General features: G+C 50.5%; 1 protein-coding gene and 1 long non-coding RNA gene across 8 annotated transcripts in view; one reads left to right on the forward strand and one right to left on the reverse strand.

Annotated features, from left to right (window-relative positions):
* LOC116954934 (gamma-aminobutyric acid type B receptor subunit 1) overlaps positions 1 to 23898 on the forward strand; it is a 343393-nt gene extending 319495 nt beyond the window's left edge. For all 6 annotated transcript variants that reach the window (XM_032975771.2, XM_032975769.2, XM_032975772.2 and 3 more), the window contains 17 exons: positions 664 to 834; positions 3124 to 3225; positions 7050 to 7115; positions 8445 to 8636; positions 9401 to 9551; positions 10415 to 10506; positions 11516 to 11579; positions 13055 to 13132; positions 16372 to 16522; positions 17218 to 17350; positions 18191 to 18307; positions 19099 to 19206; positions 20013 to 20103; positions 20324 to 20451; positions 21105 to 21233; positions 22272 to 22415; positions 23560 to 23898. In XM_032975771.2, the coding sequence (XP_032831662.2) occupies positions 664 to 834; positions 3124 to 3225; positions 7050 to 7115; positions 8445 to 8636; positions 9401 to 9551; positions 10415 to 10506; positions 11516 to 11579; positions 13055 to 13132; positions 16372 to 16522; positions 17218 to 17350; positions 18191 to 18307; positions 19099 to 19206; positions 20013 to 20103; positions 20324 to 20451; positions 21105 to 21233; positions 22272 to 22415; positions 23560 to 23859 (2217 nt within the window). In that variant the 3' untranslated portion in view covers positions 23860 to 23898. The remainder of the gene's footprint in view (positions 1 to 663; positions 835 to 3123; positions 3226 to 7049; positions 7116 to 8444; positions 8637 to 9400; positions 9552 to 10414; positions 10507 to 11515; positions 11580 to 13054; positions 13133 to 16371; positions 16523 to 17217; positions 17351 to 18190; positions 18308 to 19098; positions 19207 to 20012; positions 20104 to 20323; positions 20452 to 21104; positions 21234 to 22271; positions 22416 to 23559) is intronic.
* On the reverse strand, positions 2424 to 16372 carry LOC142905706 (uncharacterized). 2 transcript variants are annotated; one of them, XR_012929725.1, is made up of 3 exons: positions 16218 to 16372; positions 4819 to 4945; positions 2424 to 4064 (listed from the first exon to the last, which is right to left on the reverse strand). It is a non-coding gene; the product is annotated as an uncharacterized LOC142905706 (long non-coding RNA). The 2 variants fall into 2 exon arrangements; XR_012929724.1 differs by lacking the exon at positions 16218 to 16372 and having other exon boundaries at positions 4819 to 6116.
* Positions 23899 to 25572: the final 1674 nt, after the last annotated feature.

The raw sequence follows: 25572 nt of genomic DNA on the forward strand, positions 1-25572 counted from the left end.
TTGAAAATTGAAAGTGTTTTAAGTATGATTCACCTACCTGCTTGACACGATTATTGTTCAATTTAGCCGATATTTGTTACGATTCAAATGTTCCTAAAATGTCTTGATATAACCCTAGGTTTCTTTTTAAAAAAGGGGCAGTGTTTCAGAATGGTTTGTTGTCATCACCGGGTTAAATAAAACAGATTAACAAACTGTTATTACTATTATGTAAAAGTAAAAATTATTTCCAGTTCAAATCAGCATTGAAGGCTGTGGCTCAACTTTCGTTTACAGCCCTGGGTCAGTGGTGGAAATTCCACATTCCTATTGGCGGTGGCAACTCTATCCATTGGACGTTCACTGTTACCCTCCCCCCACAAAGTGGTACCTATTTTATCGACCCCGGGTCGTATGCTGGGCCGCAGTCAACTCCTCAACCAGGATTCGAACTCGCAACCTTTCCGGGCAGCTCACTCTGCTGCTGAGCCACCCACCTGGCCAGCGAGCGATCATTACATAAAAAAAAATTATGAATGCGCACCCACACCCCCCCCCCCCACCCCACCCCACCCCACATTTAAATACTCATCTCCCCCTCCCGCACATGTGAATCGAGCGACGGGCTGTCATGGACTCGCGCTTTGTTAAATAAAATCCGCTGTGGTTTTTTTTTTTTGTCAGCTGTCGTACGGATCCAGCTCCCCGGCGCTGTCCAACCGCCAGCGCTTCCCCACGTTCTTCCGCACGCACCCCTCCGCCACGCTCCACAACCCAACGCGCGTGCAGCTCTTCAAGAAGTGGGGCTGGACCCGCATCGCCACCATCCAGCAGACGTCCGAGGTGTTCACGTCGGTGAGCGTTCCCTTCATCGTTCCCCTGCGTTTGTGGTTCGCTATGAATGTCGGTATTTCGCTTAACTGTTATTGTTTATCATCATTAGATTGTTTTACCGTGACTTGTGCGGATGGCGGGGAGGCGGCGGTGTTGTTTTCGTTGTTGATGAAGCCCGATTGAAGAGCTTATTGGCTCACAGGGTAATTAAAAGGAAAATTAATTGAACTGAACCTTCATGGTTGCCTCCATCGTGTGCCATTCATCGTTTCCTCTATCGGTCTCGCATTGATCCCGCATCGATCCAGCATCGTTCCCTTCATCATTCTCGCATCGATCCAGCATCATTCCATTCATCGGTCCCACATCATTCCATTCTTCGTTCCCTTTATTATTTTCGCATCGTTCTCTCATCATCCCTTCATCGATCCTTGCATCGTTCCCGCATCTGGGCATATATGCGAGAATGGACTTGGAACTCATCTCTTCTCAAACACTGAAAGGGCACCCCCAGAAGCAGCTGCCCCCGTGCGGTGCAAGGTGACTCAGCACCTGGCCTGCAATGGGGCGCGCTAGTCCACCAATAGAGCGAGTATTGTTCCGTATAATCCCAATTGCTAATAACATGGGGGCACTTTTTCGAATTTGGCAAATTTGCACCACGGTGCCGGCATAGAAATGGCCTCCTCTTGCAAATGGCGTCACAGGATCTTCTCAACGTCCACCGTGAAGCAGACGCTGCATAGTATTACAGTGGTTATAGCAACCGCGGTAATTACCAGGGCGGCCGCTAGATTCGAACCGTGAACCTCTGCAACATTGACGTACTATATTTGCGGTTGGGGAACGTAATAATAATTTTAAAAAGGGAAGTATCACACTCTTTTTTTTCCAATCGTGCCTTTTCCCTTAAGCATACACGTCTGAAATTAGGTATTAGCAGCAGGTTAAAAAAAATGTTAAACAATTAATCCCTCCGAGGGAGAGAGAGAGTGATTCAGTTGAGCCAGTTGGCATAATAATAGCGTCCTTATTGATTGACTCTGTCACAGGGAAGTCAGAGCCAAATTCCACAGCTTATGAACAATGAGGGAGGGGAAGCGTTTGTGTTCTGCAGTTTCATCAGATTAGATGACACTTTGGAGATCCCCAAATTCCCATCCACCCGCCCACCCCTCTCCCATTTCACCGACCTGGTTTACTCAGCAATTCAGTCAAATAAATAATAGCAGGCCGGGCTGAAGCGTGCGAAATCGAAACGGCTAAAGGTCATTGGTTAGGACTTTGAATCAAAGCCTGGACTTCACAGCAAGAGGAAGCATGGCCCTTCACGCGGTGGTTATGTTCTGTCCAAGCCCCACTTGCTCTTGTTAACAGTCAGAATGATTCCACTACGGTTTGTGAATGTGACCGCTAATCTCTGTTATCTCTTCATCTCCAGTTCCATTATCTCCATCTTTTGCTTATCTCCCTGTCATCTCACGTATCTGTATCTCCTATCTACATGACTCTCATATCTTGTTCATCTCTTTCATCTCATTCATCCTTATCCCTGTAATCTCTATCCCCCCATTATCTCTCGCTCATCTTTACAAATCAGCATCTCAATATCTTTGTGAGTCGTATATTATATCTCAGGGGTGCCACGGTGGCGAAATGTTAAAAAGCTTGCCTGGCATACAGGAAGTCGTGGGTTCGATCCCAACCCTGACGCCTTTTGTATATTTGGAGGTTGCATGTTTCTCTCCCTGTGGTCGTGTGGATTTTTCTGCAGATCCTCCAGTTTTGTTTTTTTGTTATTTTCTTTGAACCTATCTACGTGACTTTACCGAAAGACCCAAACAATATAGATCCTCCAGTTTTGCCCTCCACATTTAGAATCAACATGGATTTATATTATTTGGCTGCAATACATTTCCCCTTCGTTGAGCTGTCCGTTTGTGGCCAGTTCGCTTCTGAAAAATATCTATATAACTCGGTGGGCCTTACCTAGTAAAATTTGAATAGTTGATTAGTTCATAGTTTTCACCCACTACCTGTGATTAGAACTCAGTCCTCAAGGGCATGGCGAGTTGATGGTCAGAGCTTGGTCAAGAAACAATTTCACTCGGCTCAACACGATGACTTTGAACATGCGAGCTGTCTCGGCCACCACGTGGACACGTGGTAAAATAAAAATAGTTCAGTTTTAGTTTAGCTCGGCGGGCCGCTCCCAGGACCCCCTGTGGGCCAGGCGTGGCCCCGCGGGGGACTGCTCGCCGGTCGAGACCTCCCGTGCGCCCTCGTGCGCTTTGTCACTGCTTCTCACAGACGCTGGACGACCTAGAGGACGAGGTGAAGAAGGCCGGCATTGAGATCAGCGTGCGCCAGAGCTTCCTGTCTGACCCCACCATCGCTGTCAAGAACCTCAAGGTTAGTTCCACTGAAGGTCATGCGCGCCTGCCAATTGACAAACTGGGGCGCACCATTAGAAGGCTAGTAGGAGGGGCCTAAGACTAATAGGAGAGGTCTAAGATTATTGGGAGAGGCCTAAGACTAATAGGAAGGGCATAAGGCTTTAGGATGGGCCTTCGGCTAATAGGAGGGACCTAAAACTATAGCAGAGGCCTAAAGCCAATAGAAGAGGCCTAAGGCTAATAAGAGGGACCTAAGTCTAATAGGAGGGGCCTAAGGCTAATAGGATGGCCTAAGTCTAATAGGGGCCTAAGGCTAATTGGGGACGTCTAAGGTTATTAGGAGAGGCCTAAGACTAATAGGAAGGGCATAAGGCTTTAGGATGGGCCTTCGGCTAATAGGAGGAACCTAAGGATATTGAGGGACCTAAAGCTAATAGAAGTGGTCTGAAGATAATTGGAGGGGCCTAAGTCTAATAGGAGGGGCCTAAGGCTAATAGGAGGGGCAATATATGCAAGATCGCAAAAAAACATTGAAACCATCCAATCGAGACGTCAGTAAAAGAAGACGTGAAAGATCCGAGTCTCGAATCGAGCCTCAACCACGAACCGCCACAAGTCTGCGGGGCCGCTGACGGCTGGCGCACATCGTATCACGACCTACGCGGTAGCTGCGAGCCAATCGTGCTTTCCTGCCCAGCTGCGATTACGGTCGCTTGATCACCGCGTTCTAAGCCCAGAGGGGGCTAACCGTTACTCTGTGGTGGCGGCAGCTGCGACGTCCTTATTCGCCTTCTTGTTTAACCCCCATCTGGTCTTCACGCCTGATGGGCTCACAGTGATGACATCACTTTTACTCTATTTAAGACAAGAAACAGGAAGACTTCTTCACACATTTGGCAAAATCGCCTGATGAAGCCGGTTGTAATTCTCCAGCGAAAAAGTCACAGCACTCAAATTGTAAATGTTGCGGGTTTACTCTCCAACACACCGGTGTGCTGGAGTCGTGACTAATTGGCACGTTTTGTTTACGTGACAAACGTGACCATTTATATTTACGCGATCTAACCCAAAAAAACATTTATTATGGATTGTATTGGTCGCGCAAGCCCACTACGTATTACTCATTTATTGTGGAGCACGAGAGGCTGGGGGGGGGGGATAGAAGTATTTCTCGCTAAAGGTATTTGCAATCCTGCAAAGCTCCCATCCTGCGGCGTTCGCTAAATGTCCCGATATTAATTAAACCCGAGATTCCTTCTTAACCAGGCTGTGGCTGTAGAGACAAAATGTTTTTATCTCTCTTTAACAGCGCGGGATTGATTTTTTACGCTTTCTCGTGCCTCCAAGTCAATCGAACCGAAGCAAGGCCCGCTGTGTGTTAATCCTCACTCGAGGATTAGAGGCGCGATTGGCTTTGGCGTAGATAATTAAGTCTGGAGAAGTCACTTGGATCAAGATCAGATGACCACACATCATCATCGGCCATGGTCAATCAGCTGCTGGATGAATGCCTCCCCGAGCTGCCTGCGCACCTCCGATTAGCATGGTTGGCTACGTACGGTGCGAAAGAAGTTAAACATACATACAAGCCACCACCACCACCACTCACCATCCTGCGATGTACTAATCTTGCTGGCATGGTCCTCACAGTCCAGTGCTCTCGAACGTGTGCATTAAACTGATTTCGTCGCTCCTTCTCCACCCCGGGACACGTTGCATCACCTTTGCTTCCACTCCTAGAAGACCAATAGCCACCGACAAATGTGGACGAATGCACGGCAACATCGTTGGCCAAATGCAGCCTCGTACCTCCATTCCGCATTCTTGCTGTGCACACCGTGCAACCTGTGACATTTCCATCATTGGCACGACATTGATAAATAATACACACCAAGATGAAACATTGTTGCAAAGCATCATGGGACACACCCACAAGCCCTCTGTCTCAATGCATTGTTGCAACCTTGCCACCTTTCTTGGGTGTTTAAGATGCTGGAAATTGGAAGGGAGGCCGACATCGCCAGCATCTTTGAGAAAGGACGCGGCTCACAGGAACAGAGACGACAGTGGTGTCATTTTTGTTTCCTGCATCGAGAGTATTTTAGGGGAAGTGCGCGGTGGGGAAAGTGACTCCAGATGAAACGTGACAATTTTTACTCGTCGCTAAATTGTCACAACGCGCATGCAGAGAACAGGAGGGGCCCCTCCTCCCCAGGTAACAGAGCCGAGCGCGAAATACAAAATACAATTAATCAAACCGCAACACTTCTGGTCCACCCACCCTCCCTCTGCACCCCCCCCCCCCCCCCCAAGCTAATCCCACGGCAACAATGGTGATTATGATATTTATGACGCCGCATTAAATCTTTATATTTACCACGGTACGGCTGGTTCATGTCCCGTGCGTTTAAGCTCGGTTGCCGTGGCGACGGGCCGTTCCATCAAACGGTCTGGCGCGCTCCGCTTGCGGGCGGTCGTGAGATTCGAATGAAAAAATCCAGCGAACGATGTTTCTTGAAATCTTATCGCGAGGGAGGCGGGCAGGGTCAGGGCTCTTGAGCCGCCACCGCTGGGGACCGTAGGTTAGAATCCATGTTTCATCTACCGATGATTAAACCGACTTCTCAGGTGGAGTAGTGAGTCGATGGTCTCAGGCCAGCCACCAGTGACTGCACAAAAATAAAATTTCACCGTTCAATTAGAATTTTTCACTTTAAATTGGCACAACTGCAGCTCTTGAGAATTACACGATTTGGTTTTGCTGCCATGCGACGAACATGTCTGTTTATCGGGCTGCATGGGACCGTTCAGTGCCCGTAAGTGTGGATGAGAGGTCACTGGAAGGGATCTGAGAAGTTGGTCGGTGATATCTCCTTCCCGTGGATCTATTTTGTAACACGGGGTGACGACCTGATGACACTACGCCGATAGCACAGCCGACATGAAACCGGTAAAAAGACAACAATTAGCATGGTTGGCTACGTGCAGTGAGAAAGAAGTTCAACACACATACAGAAGAAATCCAAATAGCGGTGGCTCAATTACATCTGCTTTTTGCTTCTAATCTCCTAGCTAGTTCCTCCGTTGTCTTGAGCTTCAAACATGAGGACTCAGTTGGAGTTAGTTGAACAGAAACCCTACTGAGCAACGGCTTTTACTTTGCTTTCCGAAACGATCGTGCAACAGCTATGAGAACGATTTGATAGAGCTGCCCTCTACGCCGGGGCATCTCGGAGCGCTTTTACACGTGACGGGGTGGCTTGCACCACATCTCAAACATTTGAAAGGCCACCACCGCCCCCCCCCCCTTCCCCCCCCACCAAGTGGCAGCTGTCCCTTTGCGGTCCGCCAGTAAAGTGCGAGGATTGCTGCTATGTGCGATCCCAACTGAGTGACTTGAGGTTTTAAATTATTCAAATGTTTTCAAATGTAGACCGTGACGCCGTATGTGTGCACGTATGTGCGTTTCGGCTTCCTTCGCGCCGCACGTAGCCAAACGTGCCAATCGGAGGCGCCGTCGCACGACAGCCCGCTTCGTTTCGGACGACATCGGTTGCGATCTTTAGCATCCACTGTGAAGCAGACGGCGAGTAGTATTTTACGGTTACTTCACCCCGCAGCATTGACCAGGGCGGCCTGCCGGAGCCAAGCCACGAGCCCCTGCGGCACGCGACGGGACGCACTACCCCGCCGCCCGGGCCGTGTTCGCCGCCCGACCACACGAGCGAACCTCTCGCGTTACCGATGAGCGCCCTCCGATGAGCACGGTTGGGCTGCGTACGGTGCGATTGAAGTTGAGCATACACGCGTACGTTACCAACACGCTTTGTTGCTTTGCAGCGTCAGGATGCCAGGATTATCGTCGGGCTCTTTTACGAAACGGAAGCGCGCAAGGTGTTCTGTCAGGTGAGCGACACTCGCGGCGCACGCTCGCCGTTTTAATTTTGCGTGAGAGGTCCCTCGTCCTCTGCTGCGGTTCCCCACGGTCTGGAATTTCCAATGACTATCTCTCTACCGCACCTCTATGTATGCATGTTGACATTCTTTCGCACCGTACGTAACCTACCGTTCTAATCGGAGGTGCGGTGTTGAGTCTGTGGGCAGTGTTGAGTCTATAGGCAGTGTTGAGTCTATGGGTAGTGTTGAGTCTATGGGCAGTGTCGAGTCTATGGGTAGTGTTGAGTCTATGGGCAGTGTTGAGTCTATGGGCAGTGTTGAGTCTATGGGTAGTGTTGAGTCTATGGGTAGTGTTAGTCTATGGGTAGTGTTGAGTCTATGGGCAGTGTTGAGTCTATGGGCAGTGTTGAGTCTATGGGCAGTGTTGAGTCTATGGGCAGTATTGAGTCTATGAGTAGTGTTGAGTCTATGGGTAGTGTTGAGTCTATGGGCAGTGTTGAGTCTACGGGCAGTATTGAGTTTATGGGCAGTGTTGAGTCTATGGGTAGTGTTGAGTCTATGGGCAGTGTTGAGTCTATGGGTCGTGTAAGTCTATGAGCAGTATTGAGTTTATGGGCAGTGTTGAGTCTATGGGTAGTGTTAGTCTATGGGTAGTGTTGAGTCTATGGGCAGTGTTGAGTCTATGGGTAGTGTTGAGTCTATGGGCAGTGTTGAGTCTATGGGCAGTGTTAAGTCTATGGTGCAGTGTTGAGTCTATGGGTAGTGTTGAGTCTATGGGTAGTGTTGAGTCTATGTGCAGTGTGTATGTATGTTGAACTTCTTTCGCACCGTACGTAGCCTACCGTGCTAATCTGAGGTGCGAGGTTATACAATTGAGAGAAGGCTCAAGAAAGGTGGAGAGAGACGGGGCTCTATAGCAGGTAAAAAAACGCTTTGCTGGCTGACTGGGAGGGATGAACATGTGGTCACGTCCAAAGGACGAGCGGGTTGCTTGACTACTATAGTTGATGTTGTTAATTATATTTGGTTACTCGTTTTTTTTTGCATGTGCCTCTGTCTCGTTCTTTTCCGACGTTGTCTGTTCCTCCGTAGGGGACCGCTCTGACAATGTTCTTGCTCTGTGCCGATGCGCCAACGGATCTCCCTTTTTCAAACCGGCCGGGGTTAACTGGGGAACGCGGGATTTTCCTGTGCAGCGAGTAAACGTCGATCCGAATCGCTATTCGGTGTCTCGAGATCGTCAACCGCTCCACGATACGTGCCGGCCTTACCCGTACCTCTGGAGGTGGCAACACCGATGAGCCCCTTGTGCACGCACGCCGCATTGCCTTCGCGTAGGTCTACAAGGAGAAGCTCTACGGCAAGAAGCACGTGTGGTTCATCATCGGCTGGTACGCCGACAAGTGGTACCTCAAGCCCGACCTGGCCATCAACTGCACGGCCGAGCAGATGCAGGAGGCTGTCGAGGGTCAGGTCACCACGGAGATCCTCATGGTCGACCTGGCCAACACCCGCGGCGTCTCGAACATGGTAACAGCGTGAACTAAACGATAAACTTAACAATTTTTTTTTTACGTTGCCAGAAGTGGCCTGGCTATCACAAATTATAGTTAAACGAAGTGGCTTCTCGCGTGGAAATGTATAGCAGCCAAATACTCCAAAACGCATCTTTCTAAACGTGGAGGGGAAAACCGGAGGACCCTGAGAAAAATCCACTTGATCACGGTTAGAACGTGCCAACTCCAAATAAACACGTGTCAGGGTCGGAATCGAACCCATGAACCCACGACCTACTGTATACCAGACGAGGTAGTTCACATCTCGCCACCCTGGTGTTGCGTGCTTCTTCTGCCGTGTGGTTTGCTGGAGAATAGCAGACCTTTTGTAGGGGAGCAGCAAGTTGTGAAAGGTTTTTGTCACAGCCAGGCCCAGGGCCTCTGGGGTGAGGCTGTGGGATGGCTTGTTTACCTCCTCCGAATGAGCGGGAGAGGCGCACAAATAGGCGAGGTGTGGCCCATCGTTTGCAACGCTTCCACGGTCACAGCACTTGGGTTGCTTTTTTAAAATCTTCCACTGACGGAGGAGATGAGTGCGTGTGTCTCATACCGAAATGCGGAAATGTCCCAAACATGTTCACTAGTTAGGCCCGGCCCGGCCCCTACTAGCGACCGTGTGGCGGCCGTCAATAGGGCCTAGTGGGGACCCGGCCCCGCTGGGCCCTATTGATGGTCGCCACACTGTTGTCGCACTGCGGGAAGCTGCTGCCCTAAGTCTCTCATGACTCTCCGTTGCAGACGTCGGACGAGTTCATCAGCCGCCTGGTGAAGAACCTCACCAAGACTCCGGAGGAGACGGGAGGCTTCCAGGAGGCCCCCTTGGCCTACGACGCCATCTGGGCGTTGGCACTGGCCCTGAACAAGACGGCTCAGGAGCTCGCGAAGAAAGGTGTGCCACGCGGAGCTTTTGTCGAGTACTCTAAAACAAACTAAAAACTGTTTTTTTATTTTGCCAGGTAAAGCCCACTGAGCTATACAACTCTTTTTCAGAATCGGCCTGGCCACAAATGATAGCTCAACAAAGCGGCTTACCATGTTGACATTTCTAGCAGCCAAATACTCTTAAACGCACGTTTCTACTCGTTGTGGAGGTGGCCGTGGGGTGGTGGCTACGCACGTAGCCCCGAATCCAGCGAGGCGTCGGTGGATCACGCAAATGTTGGTAAGCTTCCTTTCCACGTGCATCAAGGTGGCATTACCGTGGCTCTCCAGCAGAAGGCAGTACAGCAAGTGTGGACGAATCTCAATCTGTCCCATCTGTAAAAGATAGAGTGTTGGCCCCTCCTACGCGTGGGTTTCCCTTTGGGTGCTCCGGTTTCCTCCCACGTGTTAAAAAACATTCCTTAAATAACCGATAACACCTTAATATATAGAGGATCACAGAGCTTGGGGGAGATTTTGGCGCTGCCTTTTTTGCCTGTCTGTGGTTGCTCGGACCTCCCTTCGATTGCGTGCGAATCACGATCATCTGAACCTGCTCTGGGACTCTCCTAGGTCGACTCAGCCTCAAAATGAGTAGCTGGCGCACGGTGTGTAAAACATCGTCACTTCAGGAGAAAAAGGCGTCCGGGCGTGGCCCTGGCCACCCAACCGCTTGTGTGCCGTTGCCGGCCTTCATAGCTGCTGCTCGCTAACAGCACTTGCCCCGAAAGTTTGTTAAGGCTACACGGGGGGAAGGGGAGGGCGGTGAATCTTTGCTTGGTTCGTCGGCGGCAATGGTGGTCACCTCGGTGTCGGGTCTGGCGCCTGCAGGGATGCGGCTGGAGGATTTCAATTACTCCGACAACACGATCACCAACGAGATCTACAAGGCGCTCAACTCGTCCTCGTTCGACGGCGTTTCGGTAAACGAGTCGCTCCACCACTACCATGCTCATCTTGCGTTCACAGAGGCTCGATGAAACCAGTCCCATAGCTGTCAACACATACGGTTTACGCTGTGTTCTTGTACAGGAAAATTAACTTTTAGGTCCATACGGCGTACAGCCGTTTCAATACGGGCAATTTTTTTGTCTTTGTTTGTGTTTCTTGTGACGGTGACTTTGTAGGATGAACGTTGAGATTTACAAGGGCACGGGGTGACCGATAAGGTTTGAATTGGTCTGTAATAAAGTAGGGCACTGATAAGGGGTTGACATGTATGCCACTCAGCTAAACTATTTTAAATTCTACCACCGAGCTAAATATAGCTCTCTTTCAGAAGTGGCTTGGCTATCACAAATGATAGCTCAACGAAGTTTGACTTATCACGTGTAAATTTACAGCAGCCAAATACTAAATGCACGTTCCGATGCCGTCGAGGTCGTTGTGACATCAACTTCCACGGAACGTCAAGGTCACTGGACGGCGTCTCAGAATTAGTTCTGTAACATCACCTTCCGCGGAACGTCAAGGTCACTCCACGGCGTCTCAGATTTAGTTCTGTGACATCACCTTCTGGGGAACGTCAAGGTCACTCGACGATGTCTCAGATTTAGTTCTGTAACATCACCTTCCGCGGAACGTCAAAGTCACTCCACGGCGTCTCAGAATTAGTTCTGTGACATCACCTTCTGGGGAACGTCAAGGTCACTCGACGATGTCTCAGATTTAGTTCTGTAACATCACCTTCTGGGGAACGTCAAGGTCACTCCACGGCGTCTCAGATTTAGTTCCGTGACATCACCTTCCACGGACCGTTCACGGTGGGGGGGGGGGGGGGGCGACGGCGCTGCTCAGCGAGAGGATTTACCCGCCTCGTGACACGATGCCAATATCGGGATTGCATTGCATGTTTTGTTGTGCTGAAACGTTCCTGAACGTACATTCCGTCTTTTAACATTCCCCCGCCGGTGGGGGCTGCGTGCAACGCAGGGCCACGTGGTGTTTGACGCAAGCGGCGCGAGAATGGCCTGGACTCTCATAGAGCAGCTTCAAGGTGAGCGGGGCACCACTGCGGGTTCACTCCGAACTCTCTTGCACCCTGAGATGTTCGGATCGCCTTCTGCTAAGTACTCCGAGGGCAAGCCTCTGTTCCTGCAGGGGTGACCGTGCGGATCCCAGGCTTTGGGACAACACTTTGCCTTTGCTAATAATGCCATCAGAGTCGTGAGAGCTACTGACGTCTGTGTCTTGAAAACTCACCTCTTTAAATTGGCCTTCTTATTCGCCCAATTCTGTCCGATTACCCTTTGCAGGCCCTGTTTATTTCCTGGCTTTTCATACACGATGGCGCTTTGTGATCTACGGATAACACGTGCCACTTTACAAATGTAAATTATTGATGATAAGCCACGTTTGCAAGGTTGATCCAGGTAATATCTACGGCGGTGGGAATGTGTAGAACTTTACAGTAATAATGACAGGAGCTGTACTCGGTTTATTGACTTTCTGGAGGGTTAAAAAGGGCAGAGTCGAACCCTGATCGATCGATCGGGTGGGAGGTTGGTTGCACCCGGGCCTCACAGCAAGAAGTCCATGGGTTCGATTCCCGACTCAGACACCTTCCTGTGTGGAGTTTGTATGTTCTGCCGCCCTTTCTACAGTTTCCTCCCTTAGCTAAAAAATATAAAAAAATAACCAAATTACTCCTTTGAAATTACACAGCAACATTTCCCTGACTGTGAAAATTTGGCAGGCCCCTCCTGAAAAAAGATTTGAGACTCAGTGAGGTTTCTGTGTAAATACATGGAATTTTAACCCTTTTCCATTCCATCAGTTTTTCTTCCGATTCCATTCTGATGACGTACGTATGCGTGTATGTCATCAGAACGGAATCGGAAGAAAAACTAAAATAAAATAACTTTATTGGTACACCGAGGCTCCCGCAAGGCCATGCGGGAGGGCATGTGACACAGTCTGGCACCGGCTATCACAGAGTTGCGGTCGTGTTGCTACAACTCTATGCGGTCAGCAACGATGTCTTTAAATACAGCGGCGCTTCTACGCCGCTCTAAAAAAAATTAACGCTGAGCTGCTTGCACGATCCGAGATTCGGGGGCGAACAGGAGCCACCCTGAAATTTACAGGCATCTCGGAGCGGGAAACGGATTAATAATATAATCGTGATTTTAACTCGTGGCGTTTTTGCAAGCCAACGTGTCTACCTCTGCACCACTTGGGCAGCTGTGTAACGGTGAATATGATTTATGATTTGCAGACCTTGCTGGTCCACTGTTGGATGAAGGTCTCTCCATGCTGGTTATACGAGTTGTTTGACCATACTTCACTACACTCACCGGTGTGAGCTGGTGAAGCGGGGGTGGGGGCGGGTTGACCAGGACCGGTTTGGATATCACTCGCAACACTGATCTTTGGCCGTAGCCGGGAAAATCGACCGCGGGTCAGGCAGACGTTGACGTTTCTTTGCGGTTGTGTTGACTCGTTAATTCTGCCCTTCTGTGCGCGTTCTAGATGGCAAGTATGTGAAGATTGGGTACTACGACAGCAACAACAATAATCTCTCCTGGCTCAACACGGACCGATGGATCGGTGTGTGTGCGCATGTGTGTGTGTGTGGTCCGAGCCTTTATAGCACAGTGGTGTGTGTGATGCTGGACAGAAGCAAACTCGGCAAAATCTAAGAGCTCCAAATAGCTCAAGGGGTCTCACCGGACTGGCGAACCAAATATTCAGCTGAAAATCAGATCGAAACAAAAATTCAGTTATTAAGCGCTAAATAAATGTATTAGGCGTTAATTACTTGTAAATGTAATAAAAGAATGTTGTCATTCTACTAATATATGTAGCATATATAAATAATTGAACGATTGAATAAAATATGGCTTGTTAAAATATAGATTGTGTATGGACAGTTGATAGCTATGGTAGGGAGTTATACGGCAAGTAAACAGTTGGAAACCACTGATGTATAACTTTTTATACGTAACATATAATAATGTTACGTATTATATAATTTTCCATCAAACTAAGAGGGATATCTAGAAAAGGTTTTCGTTGATTAACATCAAAAAGTCCACCGGAATAAGTTAAGAAGGCCTGACTCTGCAGATGAGACACTTCACGTCGAAACCGGTCCAGAGGTTGTGTGTGCTGAATCAACGCTGCTGAAACGATTGCCCTCCCGGAGGGCCATGACGCTGATGGGATGTGTAAAACAATATACCGTCCTTTTATTTATTTTTTACACGGAGCAACAATCATGTAAACTATACTCTTTGATTCTATTCGGTAAAGTCACGTAGGTAAAAAAATAAAACAACAAAAATCACGACGTTTCAGCCACAACACAAGTGGCCTTCATCAGGTGGAAGGGACCGGACTGTCCAGAGGACAGCGTTGGAGTGAAGACAGCCAAGCCCAGGTCGCGTCCTTTAAGCTGTGTGGTCCCTTCACCTGATGAAGGCCACTTGTGTTGTAGCCGTCGTGATTTTTGTTGTTTTATTTTTTACCTACGTGACTTTACCGAATACAACTAAAGAGTATGGATTATTGCAGTCACGAAAGCTTCAAATCTAGAATCATGTAAACTATGCATATTGCCAGTTTATGAATTGTTTTTATTTCATTTATCGATGCACCATTAACACCCCAAGGTTAAGTGTGCCTCGTGTTGTCACCCAGCCAAGCCTCACGGCATCTGAGGAATTTGCTCATGGGGGGAGAGAGTCACGCGTAGCGCTCGTGTTACCAATATTTTTTTAATGAGCGTTTTTTTTTTTTACAAAAGCCATTGATCATTAATTCATTTCTCGATTGTGTTGCTCCCGCAGAAATCCCATCTGTTGATTTCGACTTTGGCTCAGCCACTTGATAATTAGCACGCTGGCGCCTAATTCAGCATGAACAAATTACAGCCCCTTTTCTCAATCCACTGCTAAGTGAACGCCCCCCCCCGCTCCCAATGCCTTTTTTGGCAATCGGTGTTTGTTTGGCCATAGTTCACCACAACGGTTAGGACTGGTTGGAGGAATATTTGGGGTGTTGGGTCATGCGTGGTACCAATTCGGATATCAATTGCCACTCTTGCTAGCCGTGACATGGAGTCGAACTTCCTCATTGCAATGCGCAAGCCACTGCCGCACAACTCTTCAGCGCCGTATCTGCCGACAAGGCAGGGGGCTGCCTTCAAATCGGCAAGCGCTCTCTGTGTCTTGCGTCAGTTGCTGCCACCTCGTGGCTATGTGCTATGTATGGAATAACGTTATTTAAATCTTGACTTAAAACTTTCGTGGTCTGCATAAATTCATATTATTTGGGTGTTTCGGTAAAGTCACGTAGATGCGTTCAAAGAAAATAATAATTTAAAAAAAACTACGACGTTTCGATCGCAACACAAACGGTCGTCATCATAGTTGTGGACAAATAACAATGTACGGGGGGGGGGGGTCCAGATGTCTTGTGACGCCCATTTTATTCTGTAAAACTTAATACTCTTTTTTAAAGTAAGGTTTATTTTTAAACGTAAATGATATGCACACAAAAAAACATGTTAGGAGGAAATTAATTTGGACCACCATGTACACCACTCAACACATTCCCCAGTACAACTGGCCTTTACAGGAAAACATATAGATATATACACTGTAATAGGCGACGTTTCGAGCAATTACCCTTCTTCATAGCATATAGTAGTTGTTATGAAGAAAAAGATCATTGTTAAAACAATTTAACTCGTGCACATGCATGACTTCTGAAACAATAAGAATAGGTTTTACCTTCTCTGTGTGTTAAGATGTTCAAACACCAAATAGAATCAAGTCCGCATTAACCTCACACGGCACTTGTGGTGTTTAAACACCTTAACACACCTGTTTTATTGCCAGAAAGGGGTAAAACCTATTCTTTATTCCATACTCTTTGGTTATTTCGGTAAAGTCACGTAGTTAGAAATAAAATAAAATAAATCACTACGTTTCCATCGCAACACAAGCGGTCGTCATCGGGCAAAAGGAGTATGGATTCCTGCAGTCACGAAAGCTTCAAATCAAGATTATTCTTTATTTTGTCATGCTTTGATACTGGCAAAAAAAAAGGTCCCATTTTGCGTGGTTTCTGTAACGCTTTGCAATGCACGATTGTGCCCGGAAGGCATCTGATTAGCGGTAATGACGGTGGCTGCTAAACCATCACACCACCGTGGTTGATCTGGTCCATGCGCAAGATATTTAAAGGAGAATCTTGATTTGAAGCTTTCGTGACTGCAGGAATCCGTACTCTTTGGTTCTTTCGGTAAATTCACGTGGGTAGAAAAATTAAATAAATCACGACGTTTCGATCGCAACGCAAGCGGTCGTCCTCAGGCGTAAAAAATAATCAAGCAGTGCAACTGCTGAACCAGCACTGTCATGATATATTATTTTTTTGTTTATTTTTTTTACCTACTTGACTTTTACCGAAAGAACCAAAGAGTATGTTAAAAGGAGATTTTGCCTATTGGGTTTCTGTGGGAAAAGAGCTTCATAGCTCATCAGATTTCTCCAGGATAAATACAGATTTTAATGTATTGTCTAAATTTGTATTTGAACATTTATTGAGTGAATGTGTGTTGTCTTGGTGTGAAATCTGAACTTATATGCTTTTAGTTACATACTATTTAGTTGAGTGATTTACCTACCTTATAGATTGTACTCCGATTGTTTTTTTTTAATGTTGTTGTCGTAACTTTCTGACCCGACCCCTTTACTGGACACCTGTGGGAAAAAAAAAAAAACAACTTCAGGATGAATAAAGATTCCGATTGAATGTACGCCGTGTGCTGTGACCTCCAGGAGGCTCGCCTCCACCCGACCGAACCAAGGTGGTCATCCAGTTCCGCTACCTCTCGCAGAAGCTCTTCATCTCCCTCTCCGTCCTCGCCGGAATCGGCATCATCTTCGGATGTGTGTGCCTCGTCTTCAACATCTACAACCGGAACGTCAGGTGAGCCTGGCGGCGAGTGTCCACGGGAGCGACGTGGGTGTACGCGCGGCCAGACGGAGCGGCGTGGTTGGGTTAAACAGCGTGCCCCTTAACGCCGTTCTTTTTACTTTGCTTTTCAATGTGTTTCCTTCGCCGCTGTAAAAAGGCGAAAAGGTGTGTAAAGTGCTCTTGAACGCCCCAGTGTGCAGGGCGCAATATCGAAAAGGCAATATCGTCTGGCCGAATTCCGCGAACGAGTGCTTGGCTTTCCATGGTAGGAAACCGAAGAACCGAGAGAGAACCCATCGTACATACGAGGGGGCTGTGCCCAGAGCTCCACACAGATGTATGTTGGACTTCTTTCGCGCAATACGTAGCCAACCCTGCTCATCGGTGGTGCGCGGGCGAAGGACAACAAACCAAACACAAAAACCAGTTCTAAAGAAATTAGTTTTTCAATCGAAATGTTTTACAAGTGCATAGCTCCAGTGGCTTCCTAATATCAGAAGCAAGAGCGTTCCAGACGGCCGCAGAAGCGCATCTGAAAAGCGCGCGATGCGGTGACCACCGTCTTTGTTCGATGGTTCGCCAAAAGCCCCTGCTGCTGCGAGGACGACAGGAGTTCCCGTCATAGTTCATGCTCCTTTAGCTAGATCAGCCGAGTTCTTGTGGTTCAGATAACCCTTGGTTTACGTTTCCCGTCTCTGTGACTGCAGATACATCCAGAACTCGCAGCCCAACCTCAACAACTTGACGGCGCTGGGATGCATCCTCACGCTGGCCGTGGTGCTACCACTTGGTCTGGACGGCCTCCACATCAGCGAGAGTCAGTTCCCGTTCATCTGCCAGGTAATAATAACAACACGGTGGCTAGGAGATGTTAACACCTCGCCTGATATGCAGGAGGTCAGGGGTTTGATTCTGACCCCTGACGCCTGTTGTATATTTGGAGTTTTGCGTGTCTCTCTCCCCGTGACGGCGTGGATTGTTTTTTCAGGGTCCTCTGGTTTTTCCCTCCGCATTTATAATCAACGTGAATTTGGATTATTTGGCTGCTATACATTTCCACATGATAAGCCATATCTTTGAGCTATCGTTTGTGGCCAGGTCGCTTCTGTAAAAGAAACTGATAGCTCAGTGGCCTTACCTGGTAAAATGGTTTTTATTTGTTTACCTTTCCTATACTTTGCACTCCTCTCGTGTTTTAGTACTGTTTGTTGTAATTTTATGGCCTGCACCGACTGGACATCGGATTCCTCCAGTATAAATATAAATTCTGATTCTGAATCACAAAAATAATAATATTTTAGTATATCACGACGTTTCGATCTCAAAACAAGTGGTCGTCCTCAGAACTTCAGCAGTTCCACTGCTGGATTATTTTATATTATTTTCCGCCTGAGGACGACCGCTTGTGTTGCGATCGAAACGCTGTGATATATTATTATTATTATTTTTTCTACCTACGTGACTTTACCGAAAGAACCAAAGAGTATGGATTCCTGCAGTCACGAAAGCTTCAAATCAAGATTGAATATTTTAGTACCTGCGCCGTTCCTACAGCGGCAGGTCTATCGCGACGGAAGGCGCTCTGTCTCACAGACGGATGTAGGCCCGTCGGTAGGAGCGATGTTGCCGCGTGTGAATCCCAATTGTGAGCATGGTTGCGGCGGCGGCGGCGGTGTGCAGGTGCGCGTGTGGCTCCTGAGCATTGGATTCGGCATGGGCTACGGCAGCATGTTCACCAAGATCTGGTGGGTGCACACCCTGTTCACCAAGAAGGACGACAAGAAGGAGATGAGACAGGTACGGTCGGTAGTGCCTCGCTTTAGCGCGTGGTATGCGTGTGCCGCATGTCGAGCACGTAGCCAACCGTGCTAATCGGTCGGTGCAGGGGGAAGGACAACAGGCTAAACACGACAACCAGTTGTAAATAAATGAGTTTTCAATCTAGATTGTTTTAAAGTGCCATAGCTCCAGTAGCTTCCCCAATATTGGAAGGCAGAGCGCTCCAGACGCGCGATGCGATGACCATCTTTGTTCGATGGCCAGCCAAAAAGCCGCTGCGAGGATGACCGGAATGTGTCCCACCATCACGCTGTGTGCGCATAAATTGTACCTTGCCAAACGTTATCATTCCGTTATTTCTCATGGAGATGTTTTTTTTCCCTTTACGCATTTTCGATCAACGTGGCACGCAGCTGCTTCCGCGTTAAACGAGGAATTTCTGTTTAACACGTAGGCTTTTTGGGACCAATATCATCCATAATAAGGTTTTTTTCGGGGGTTAGATCGCGTAAATATATAAATGTGTCGTTAGACCCACCACCGTTAAACCCGCCGGTGGTGGCGGGTTTAACGACACATTTGTATATTTACGCGATGTAGCCCCCAAAAAAACCCCTGTATTATGGAGGAATTTCTGTGCAGTAAACAGTGGGATTGAATGTAGCAATAAAAACAAAAATTACTCACTTGGGATTCGGTTAAAAAAAAAAACCTAAGCATCAGGTGGCTTCTTAGAATCGATGTGAAGAGTTGAGGCATCGTGAGCATTGCCCTGACTTAACACCCCTGCCCCTCACCCACCCCCGCAGCAACTGGAGCAATGGAAGCTCTACGTCACCGCGGCAGTTCTCATCTTCATCGATGCCGTCACCATCCTCATCTGGCAGCTCGTCGACCCCTTGCAGAGAACCGTCGAGGTAATCCGTCATTATCACCTCGTCGTCATCATCATCATCATGATAAACATCAACATCATCATCAGATGTGGTCATCCCACTGCTGGAGGAAGGCCTAGCCCTGGGTCATCCAACATCTGTCACGGTCCCACGCTATGACAATCCATCAAACCACTGGCGTGCATGCTGATTTCACTGCTCCATCTCCACGGCGGACGTAATTGCTCTCTCGTGCGTGTTCGCCTCCGTTGGCTGCCACTCCGTTGACCATCTTCCCTCCGGGCACATGACGTGCCCTGCCCGAAAGCCCGCTTACCTCTCCTTCACAGTCTTAATGATGTCTTTAATTCGGGTCAAACCTACGAATTTCGCTAAACTACACTTACTAAACTTTTTATTTTACCAGGTAAGCCCCACTGAGCTACATGGCTCTTTTTTTTTAGAAGCGCCCTGGCTGTCACAAATGATAGTTCAACGAGGTGGCGGCTTATCATCACGTGGACATTTGTAGCAGCAGCCAAAAACTCATAAACACGTGATGTTGATTCTAAATGCGGAGGGAGAAACCGGAGGACCCGGAAGAAAATTCACGCGGCCAGGGGGAGAGAGAGACACGCAGATTCCAAATAAACAGCAGGCGTCAGGGTTGGAATCAAACCCACGACCTCCTGCGTACCGTGCGAGGTAGTTAACATCTCGCCACCGCGACAGAATTTAGGACGATGGCACGCACCCTGGCCCCAACCCTCGGCTGCTTGGTGCCCCGATGGACGTGGCGTTTGTGACGCGGCCTCTTTCTGCGCGCGCGTGCACTCCCAACCACGCAGGGCTTCGGCAAGGAGAATCTGGTGGGCGACGACGTTGAGATACTCCCGCAGCTGGAGCACTGCAGCTCGCGCAAGATGACCACGTGGCTGGGTGAGACACACTCACGCACACCGAACGGAGCCCCTGTGGGGAGAGGGGAGTTTTACACGTACGTTCTCACGTTGAACTTCTTTCGCACCGTGCATAGCAAACCGCGCTAACTGGAGGTGCGAATTGGCGGAGCCGGTGCGGCTCCGAAGTCGCAACAATCGTAAACAAAAAAAAAAAGTGAGTTTGGCGCTCGTGACGAACTCCACGTTTGCGTGCACAGGCATCGTGTACACGTACAAGGGCCTCCTGCTGCTGCTGGGCATTTTCCTGGCGTACGAGACCAAGAGCGTTTCCACGGAGAAAATCAACGACCACCGCTCCGTGGGGATGGCGATTTACAACGTGTCGGTAATGGGCCGCATGGGCAGAGCCCCTGCCTCTGCCTCGTTGTTTGATTAGCAATCGATTCGGTGGCACAAGGTCAAAGTGATGTGAATGCGGCTCGAATGAGCTTTGAGCCGTTGATGCCGCCGCCACCACCTGTTTAAGGCACTTGGCGGGAATTCAAAGTTCGTGTGGCGGGGGCCGGTCTATCCAAAGGACAGAGTGGTAGTTTTGGCCTAGTCTTCACGCTGGACAGATGCCTCGGAAAGAGTATATATTGTGGACCTAATCCGATCATCCAAAATGACCCTTAAAAATCGAAATCTCTAATACTTTAATATGACTCATCCCGAGTTTGGGGAGCGGTAGTGTCGCGGTTAGCGCTCTGCACTTTGAACCTGGCGACCCGAGTTCGATTCCCGCTCACGGCCGTCACCGGTGACGGTTATCTTTACCGATCCAGGGCCTCCCTTAGGTTGACTTGGCCTCAAATGAGTACTTGGTGTGGTGTGAAAACATCACCACTGGGGGGGACAAAGGCAGCCAGACGTGGTAGCTGGCCACCCACCCACCTCGTGTGCCGTGCCAGCCATCATTGGTGCTTGCTCACAGCGCTGGGCCCCAACAGTCGGTTAAGGCTACACGGGGGGACGTTTGTCTTTGTGGGCCCTGTGCAGGTTCTGTGCATGATCACGGCGCCCGTGGCCATGATCGTGAGCAAGCAGCAGGATGCTTCCTTTGCTTTCGCCGCGCTGGCCGTCATCTTCTCCTCCTACATCACCCTCATCGTCCTCTTTGTGCCCAAGGTAAGCTGGCGGAAATTAACCGAATCATCGTCGTCGCCGTCGTCGCCGTCGCCGCCGCCGTCGTCGTGACGACAATCGCCTTTGCCACAGCTCTGCGCTGCGTTTTCGGATTTTTTTTGCAACCGCGTCTTGTTCGGCACGACGTCCGACATTTCCCTCCACGGCCTGGGAGCCTCCGCAGGACGGGGGAGCTCGCGCTGCGTGATTTATTCACACGACGTAACGTGCAAGGTACAAGAGCGCGCGGGGTGGGGGGGGGGGTGGCGGGCACCACTGACCAGCACGTGGAAGGACCCGGGGCTGGTGAGCAAAACTGAACATCTTATTGACGATCCGTGCTGAAGCCAGCGCCCCCCCCCACCCCTACCACGGTAGTCCTTGAGGAGTGTAGTGGCATAGACGCTGGCTGCTGGCGAAGAAGGGGAACTCCAGTGTACGGCAGTGCGGCGATAGACACGAGAGGGGGAAATCTAAAGGGGAAAGGTCACAGAAGGGGCCCATCGAGAAGCCCCGGAACCCGCTGGTAGGTTCCAGAAAGGGGGTGTGGCCGGGGCGGAGCGAGGCCACGCTGGGAGTATAAGAGGGGGGGGGGGCCCTGAGCGGGAGCTCGTGACTGTTGCTGGAAAGTGGGATTCCCGTCGTGCTGTTCAAGTCCATCGTCGTCACCGTCTCCTCATCGTCATCATCCCCGTCTTCACCATCCCGGTGCGCCGCTAGCCAGACAGCCTACCAACTGTTCTAAGTAGTGCCGCCGACAACCGACGGTCTTAATAATAATAATGATAGTGCGCGCACACGTAGGGGTGTTGTGTGTTATCCTGACGGTGCTTGCTAAATAACGAAGTGCCTCCAAGTCTTACTGTCTCCGAGTTGAGTCACTACAGGAGCACAACGGTGAGGCCACGATCTCAGCCCCCGTGGGCGGGGGTGGGGGACGTAGAACGGGGGACGTACGGTCCGTCGCCGAGACTCCCTCCTCCTCCTCCTCCTCGTCACCGAGAGTCGCCGCCGTGTCTTCCCCCGCGGCCCTCGCTGCAGATGCGGAGGCTGATCACGCGCGGCGAGTGGCAGACGGAGCAGCACGACGCCAACAAGACCATCTCGACGACGCTCAACAACGAGGAGGAGAAGTCGCGGCAGCTGGAGCGTGAGAACCGCGAGCTGGAGCGCATCATCGCCGAGGTGCGTAGTGCGATCAGAAATAATTTTTGTTCGCTTTTTTTGCTCTTTTACGCAGCTCGGCACGTACACGTGTACGCTTTTATTTGTCGTGCCGTGCCCCGAACGACTGACGCGCTACTGCGCCGTTTTAGACGACACGACGCAAGCGTTTGGGGCGACGTTCCCCCGGTCAGCGGTTGCAGAATAAGAATATTTATTCGTACTGGAGGAATCCAATGAGCTGTGATGCTCTTTTTCACAGATGTCCAGTAGGCGCAGGTTAGAACGTGATGACAGCAAAACAGTACAAAAAGACGATTGGAGCGCGGGGTATGGGAAATGTAAGCAAATCCCAAACAAATATTTAGAAAAAAATTATAAGTAAAACGAAACTATTTTAATTTACCCGGTAAAGCCCACTTAGCTATTAGCTCCCAGGCCACGGGTTCACCGAATTCCATACAACAGATAAGTATAAATCTTGACTTAAAGCTTTAGTGACTGCAGGAATTAATATACTTTGGGTCTTTCGGTAAAGTCACGTCGATAGGTTCAAAGAAAATAACACAAAAACTACGACGTGTCGATGATGACGACCGCTTGTGTTGTTATTTTCTAACGAACCTATCCGCGTGACTTTACCGAAAGACCCAAAGAGTATAGATCGGTTTACAGCTTTTAACATTGCGAGTTCACCACGTGCAAAGCAGCCCTGCTCTCTAAACCATGTGTGAGAGCGTTAAAAACGATTTTATTACACCAGGTCAGGCCCACCGAGCTGCGTAGCTCTTTTTCCCAGAAGCGAAGTGGCCACGCGCGGTGGCTCAGCGTGCTCCTCACTGCCGCGATCGCTTTGGCGCGACACTGTTCCATGCCGCGGTGGGACTTGCCGACAAAGTTCGAGCTCCCTCTTGAGGAACTCGCCTTGCGAACGAGCGTCGCGGCCCGCCACTCGTAACCGCAACGTTGCACAACGAACGACGTGAACATCAACGTGAACATCAACGTGAACATCAACGTGCACAGCAACGTGAACATCAACGTGAACATCAACGTGCACAGCAACGTGAACATCAACGTGCACAGCAACGTGCGCGCGTGTGCGCGCGTGTGTGTGTGTCCCCAGCCGCCTAACTTCTCCTCCCCCCGCCCCCTCCGCTCGCAGAAAGAGGAGCGAGTCCGCGAGCTCCGACGGCAACTCACCGAGCGGCAGCAGCTCCGCGCCCGCAAGCCGAGCGCCGCGGCCGCCGCCGCGGCGGCGTCGGCGTCCGCCGCTGGCGGCGGCGGCGGCGGCGGCTGCGAGAGCCCCCACGGGAACCACGCGCCGAGCCCCGGGCCGCAGGCGCGGTACAAGCAGAACGTGGCGGCCGTCTCGTGCCTCGTGCCCACGCACGCCAACACGGAGCGCAGCGCGCGCCCGGACAACGCCCTCTCCGCCAAGAGGGTGCAGCTCATGTACAACTGACGCACGCACGGACGTCGTGGAGAAGTGTCGGGGGGCGTGGGGGGGTGGGGGCGTGGGGGTGGGGTGGGGGGATGGGTGGGCGGGGGGTGGTTGGGGGCAACAACAACAACAAAAACAACAAAACGCGCGCGTGAATCCAAGACCCCCCCCCGCCCGCCCGCCCTATGATGGACGTGACCTGCGGACCGGGGCGGTGTGACGCGATACCGGTTGTGCGCCGGCACCACCGGGCCGAGCCAGTGCGGGGGGACCCTCGCGGTGGCGGCGCGACCGGCTATCTGCCGACCCGCGCCGAGACTTAACCAAACCGTAAGATGCTGTGGTCCACGAAAGACATCTGGATTTTTTTCCTGCTCGGGGGGTGGTGGGGGGGGCCGTGGGGGGGGGGGGGCCCCTTGCAGGGGCACGGGCGGGGGAAGCCCGTGACGCGCGACGTCATCGCTCTATGAGGGAGGAGGAGGAGGAGGGGGAGGATTCGCCGCGTCGTCGCGTGACGTCACGCGGTTAACGCTGCGAGGGGCACGACGTTAACCGCGCCATCGTGTGTGCGCTATCTCAGTTCGCGCCACCGGGCGGTGGCTCGGCACGGCGCACCCGGGCCGTGCGTCGGTTGTGCGGTGGAGAAGAGGCGTCGGGGTGCCGTCGGTGGTTCGTTCGCGTGCAGCTGCCGTGTCAAAATACGAGCGTCGGTCCAAAATCTCCGAGGCAGTTTTCTCTTTTGTACGCGGCGACGCGCGTTGAACCGGAGTGCCGACGACGGTAATGGCACTTGCGATGTAGTTTCACTCTTCAGCCGTGCGAAGCAGCCTGCTGAGAAACCGCACAGAAGCAGCAGCAGCAGCAATGTCTCCCGACGGCTGAGCAAAGGAGAGCAAGGGGTGCGCGTGCAAATGCTGAGGAACGGTCCACGTTGGGTTTTTTTTTGTTCAAAACATCACGTCGCCGGTGACGAAACGGAGGGCCCGAGTGTATTACGATGCTGACGGCTCAGCGTCAAATCTCGCAGTGGAAAAAAAAACAAAAAAAAACACGCCGGCCCGGTTCACTTGTGTTGACAGAGATCAATCGCAAAGGAGAACCCCGTGGCTTTGCCCCCAATCGGCGAGACGTTAAACCGGAAACTCTCTCATCGGCGCGTCCACGGGTGACGGCGCAGAGGTGATTCCCTGAGCGGACGTCCGGGTTGTGGATCTGGCACGAGCGACACATTCCGGTGCTTTGACACGGCCCCGGCGGGAGCACGACAGCCACTCGTCACAGAGGCTCAGATCTGCCAGGCCGCCCCGGTTAATACAAGCGGGTGCGTTAACCAATGAATCACGAGCCGTGTGCTTCAGAGTGGACGTTAAAGATTCCCCCTGGGTGGGCCATTGCTCGGCCAGCGTCACGCTCCAACTTTGCCAAATTCAACAAGTTAATTAATCCGCAAATGACTCGATTGGGATTGTACACAGGTATCACCGTGCCCCCCTTACTGTGACCACACTGGGGACCGTGAGTTTGCGTGTTTTAAAAAGAACGCCTTCTTGAGCGGCGCGAATACCAAATGCACATATATTTGTTCGACACCACCAAAATGCTTTCCTGGTGTGGCACCACGTGACTTTCTTTTTGCTTTTTTTCCTTTCCCAAATTTTCTAAAAGCGGCTCCTATCGGTAGGTAGGTGGATCGATGACATTTCCAACGCTTATTTCAAACACGAAGGCAACGGA

Source organism: Petromyzon marinus, chromosome 57, assembly GCF_048934315.1.
Source record: "Petromyzon marinus isolate PM22_M1 ecotype Great Lakes invasive population chromosome 57, UKy_Petmar_22M1.pri1.0, whole genome shotgun sequence".
In the NCBI taxonomy this organism is placed as follows: Eukaryota; Metazoa; Chordata; class Hyperoartia; order Petromyzontiformes; family Petromyzontidae; genus Petromyzon; species Petromyzon marinus.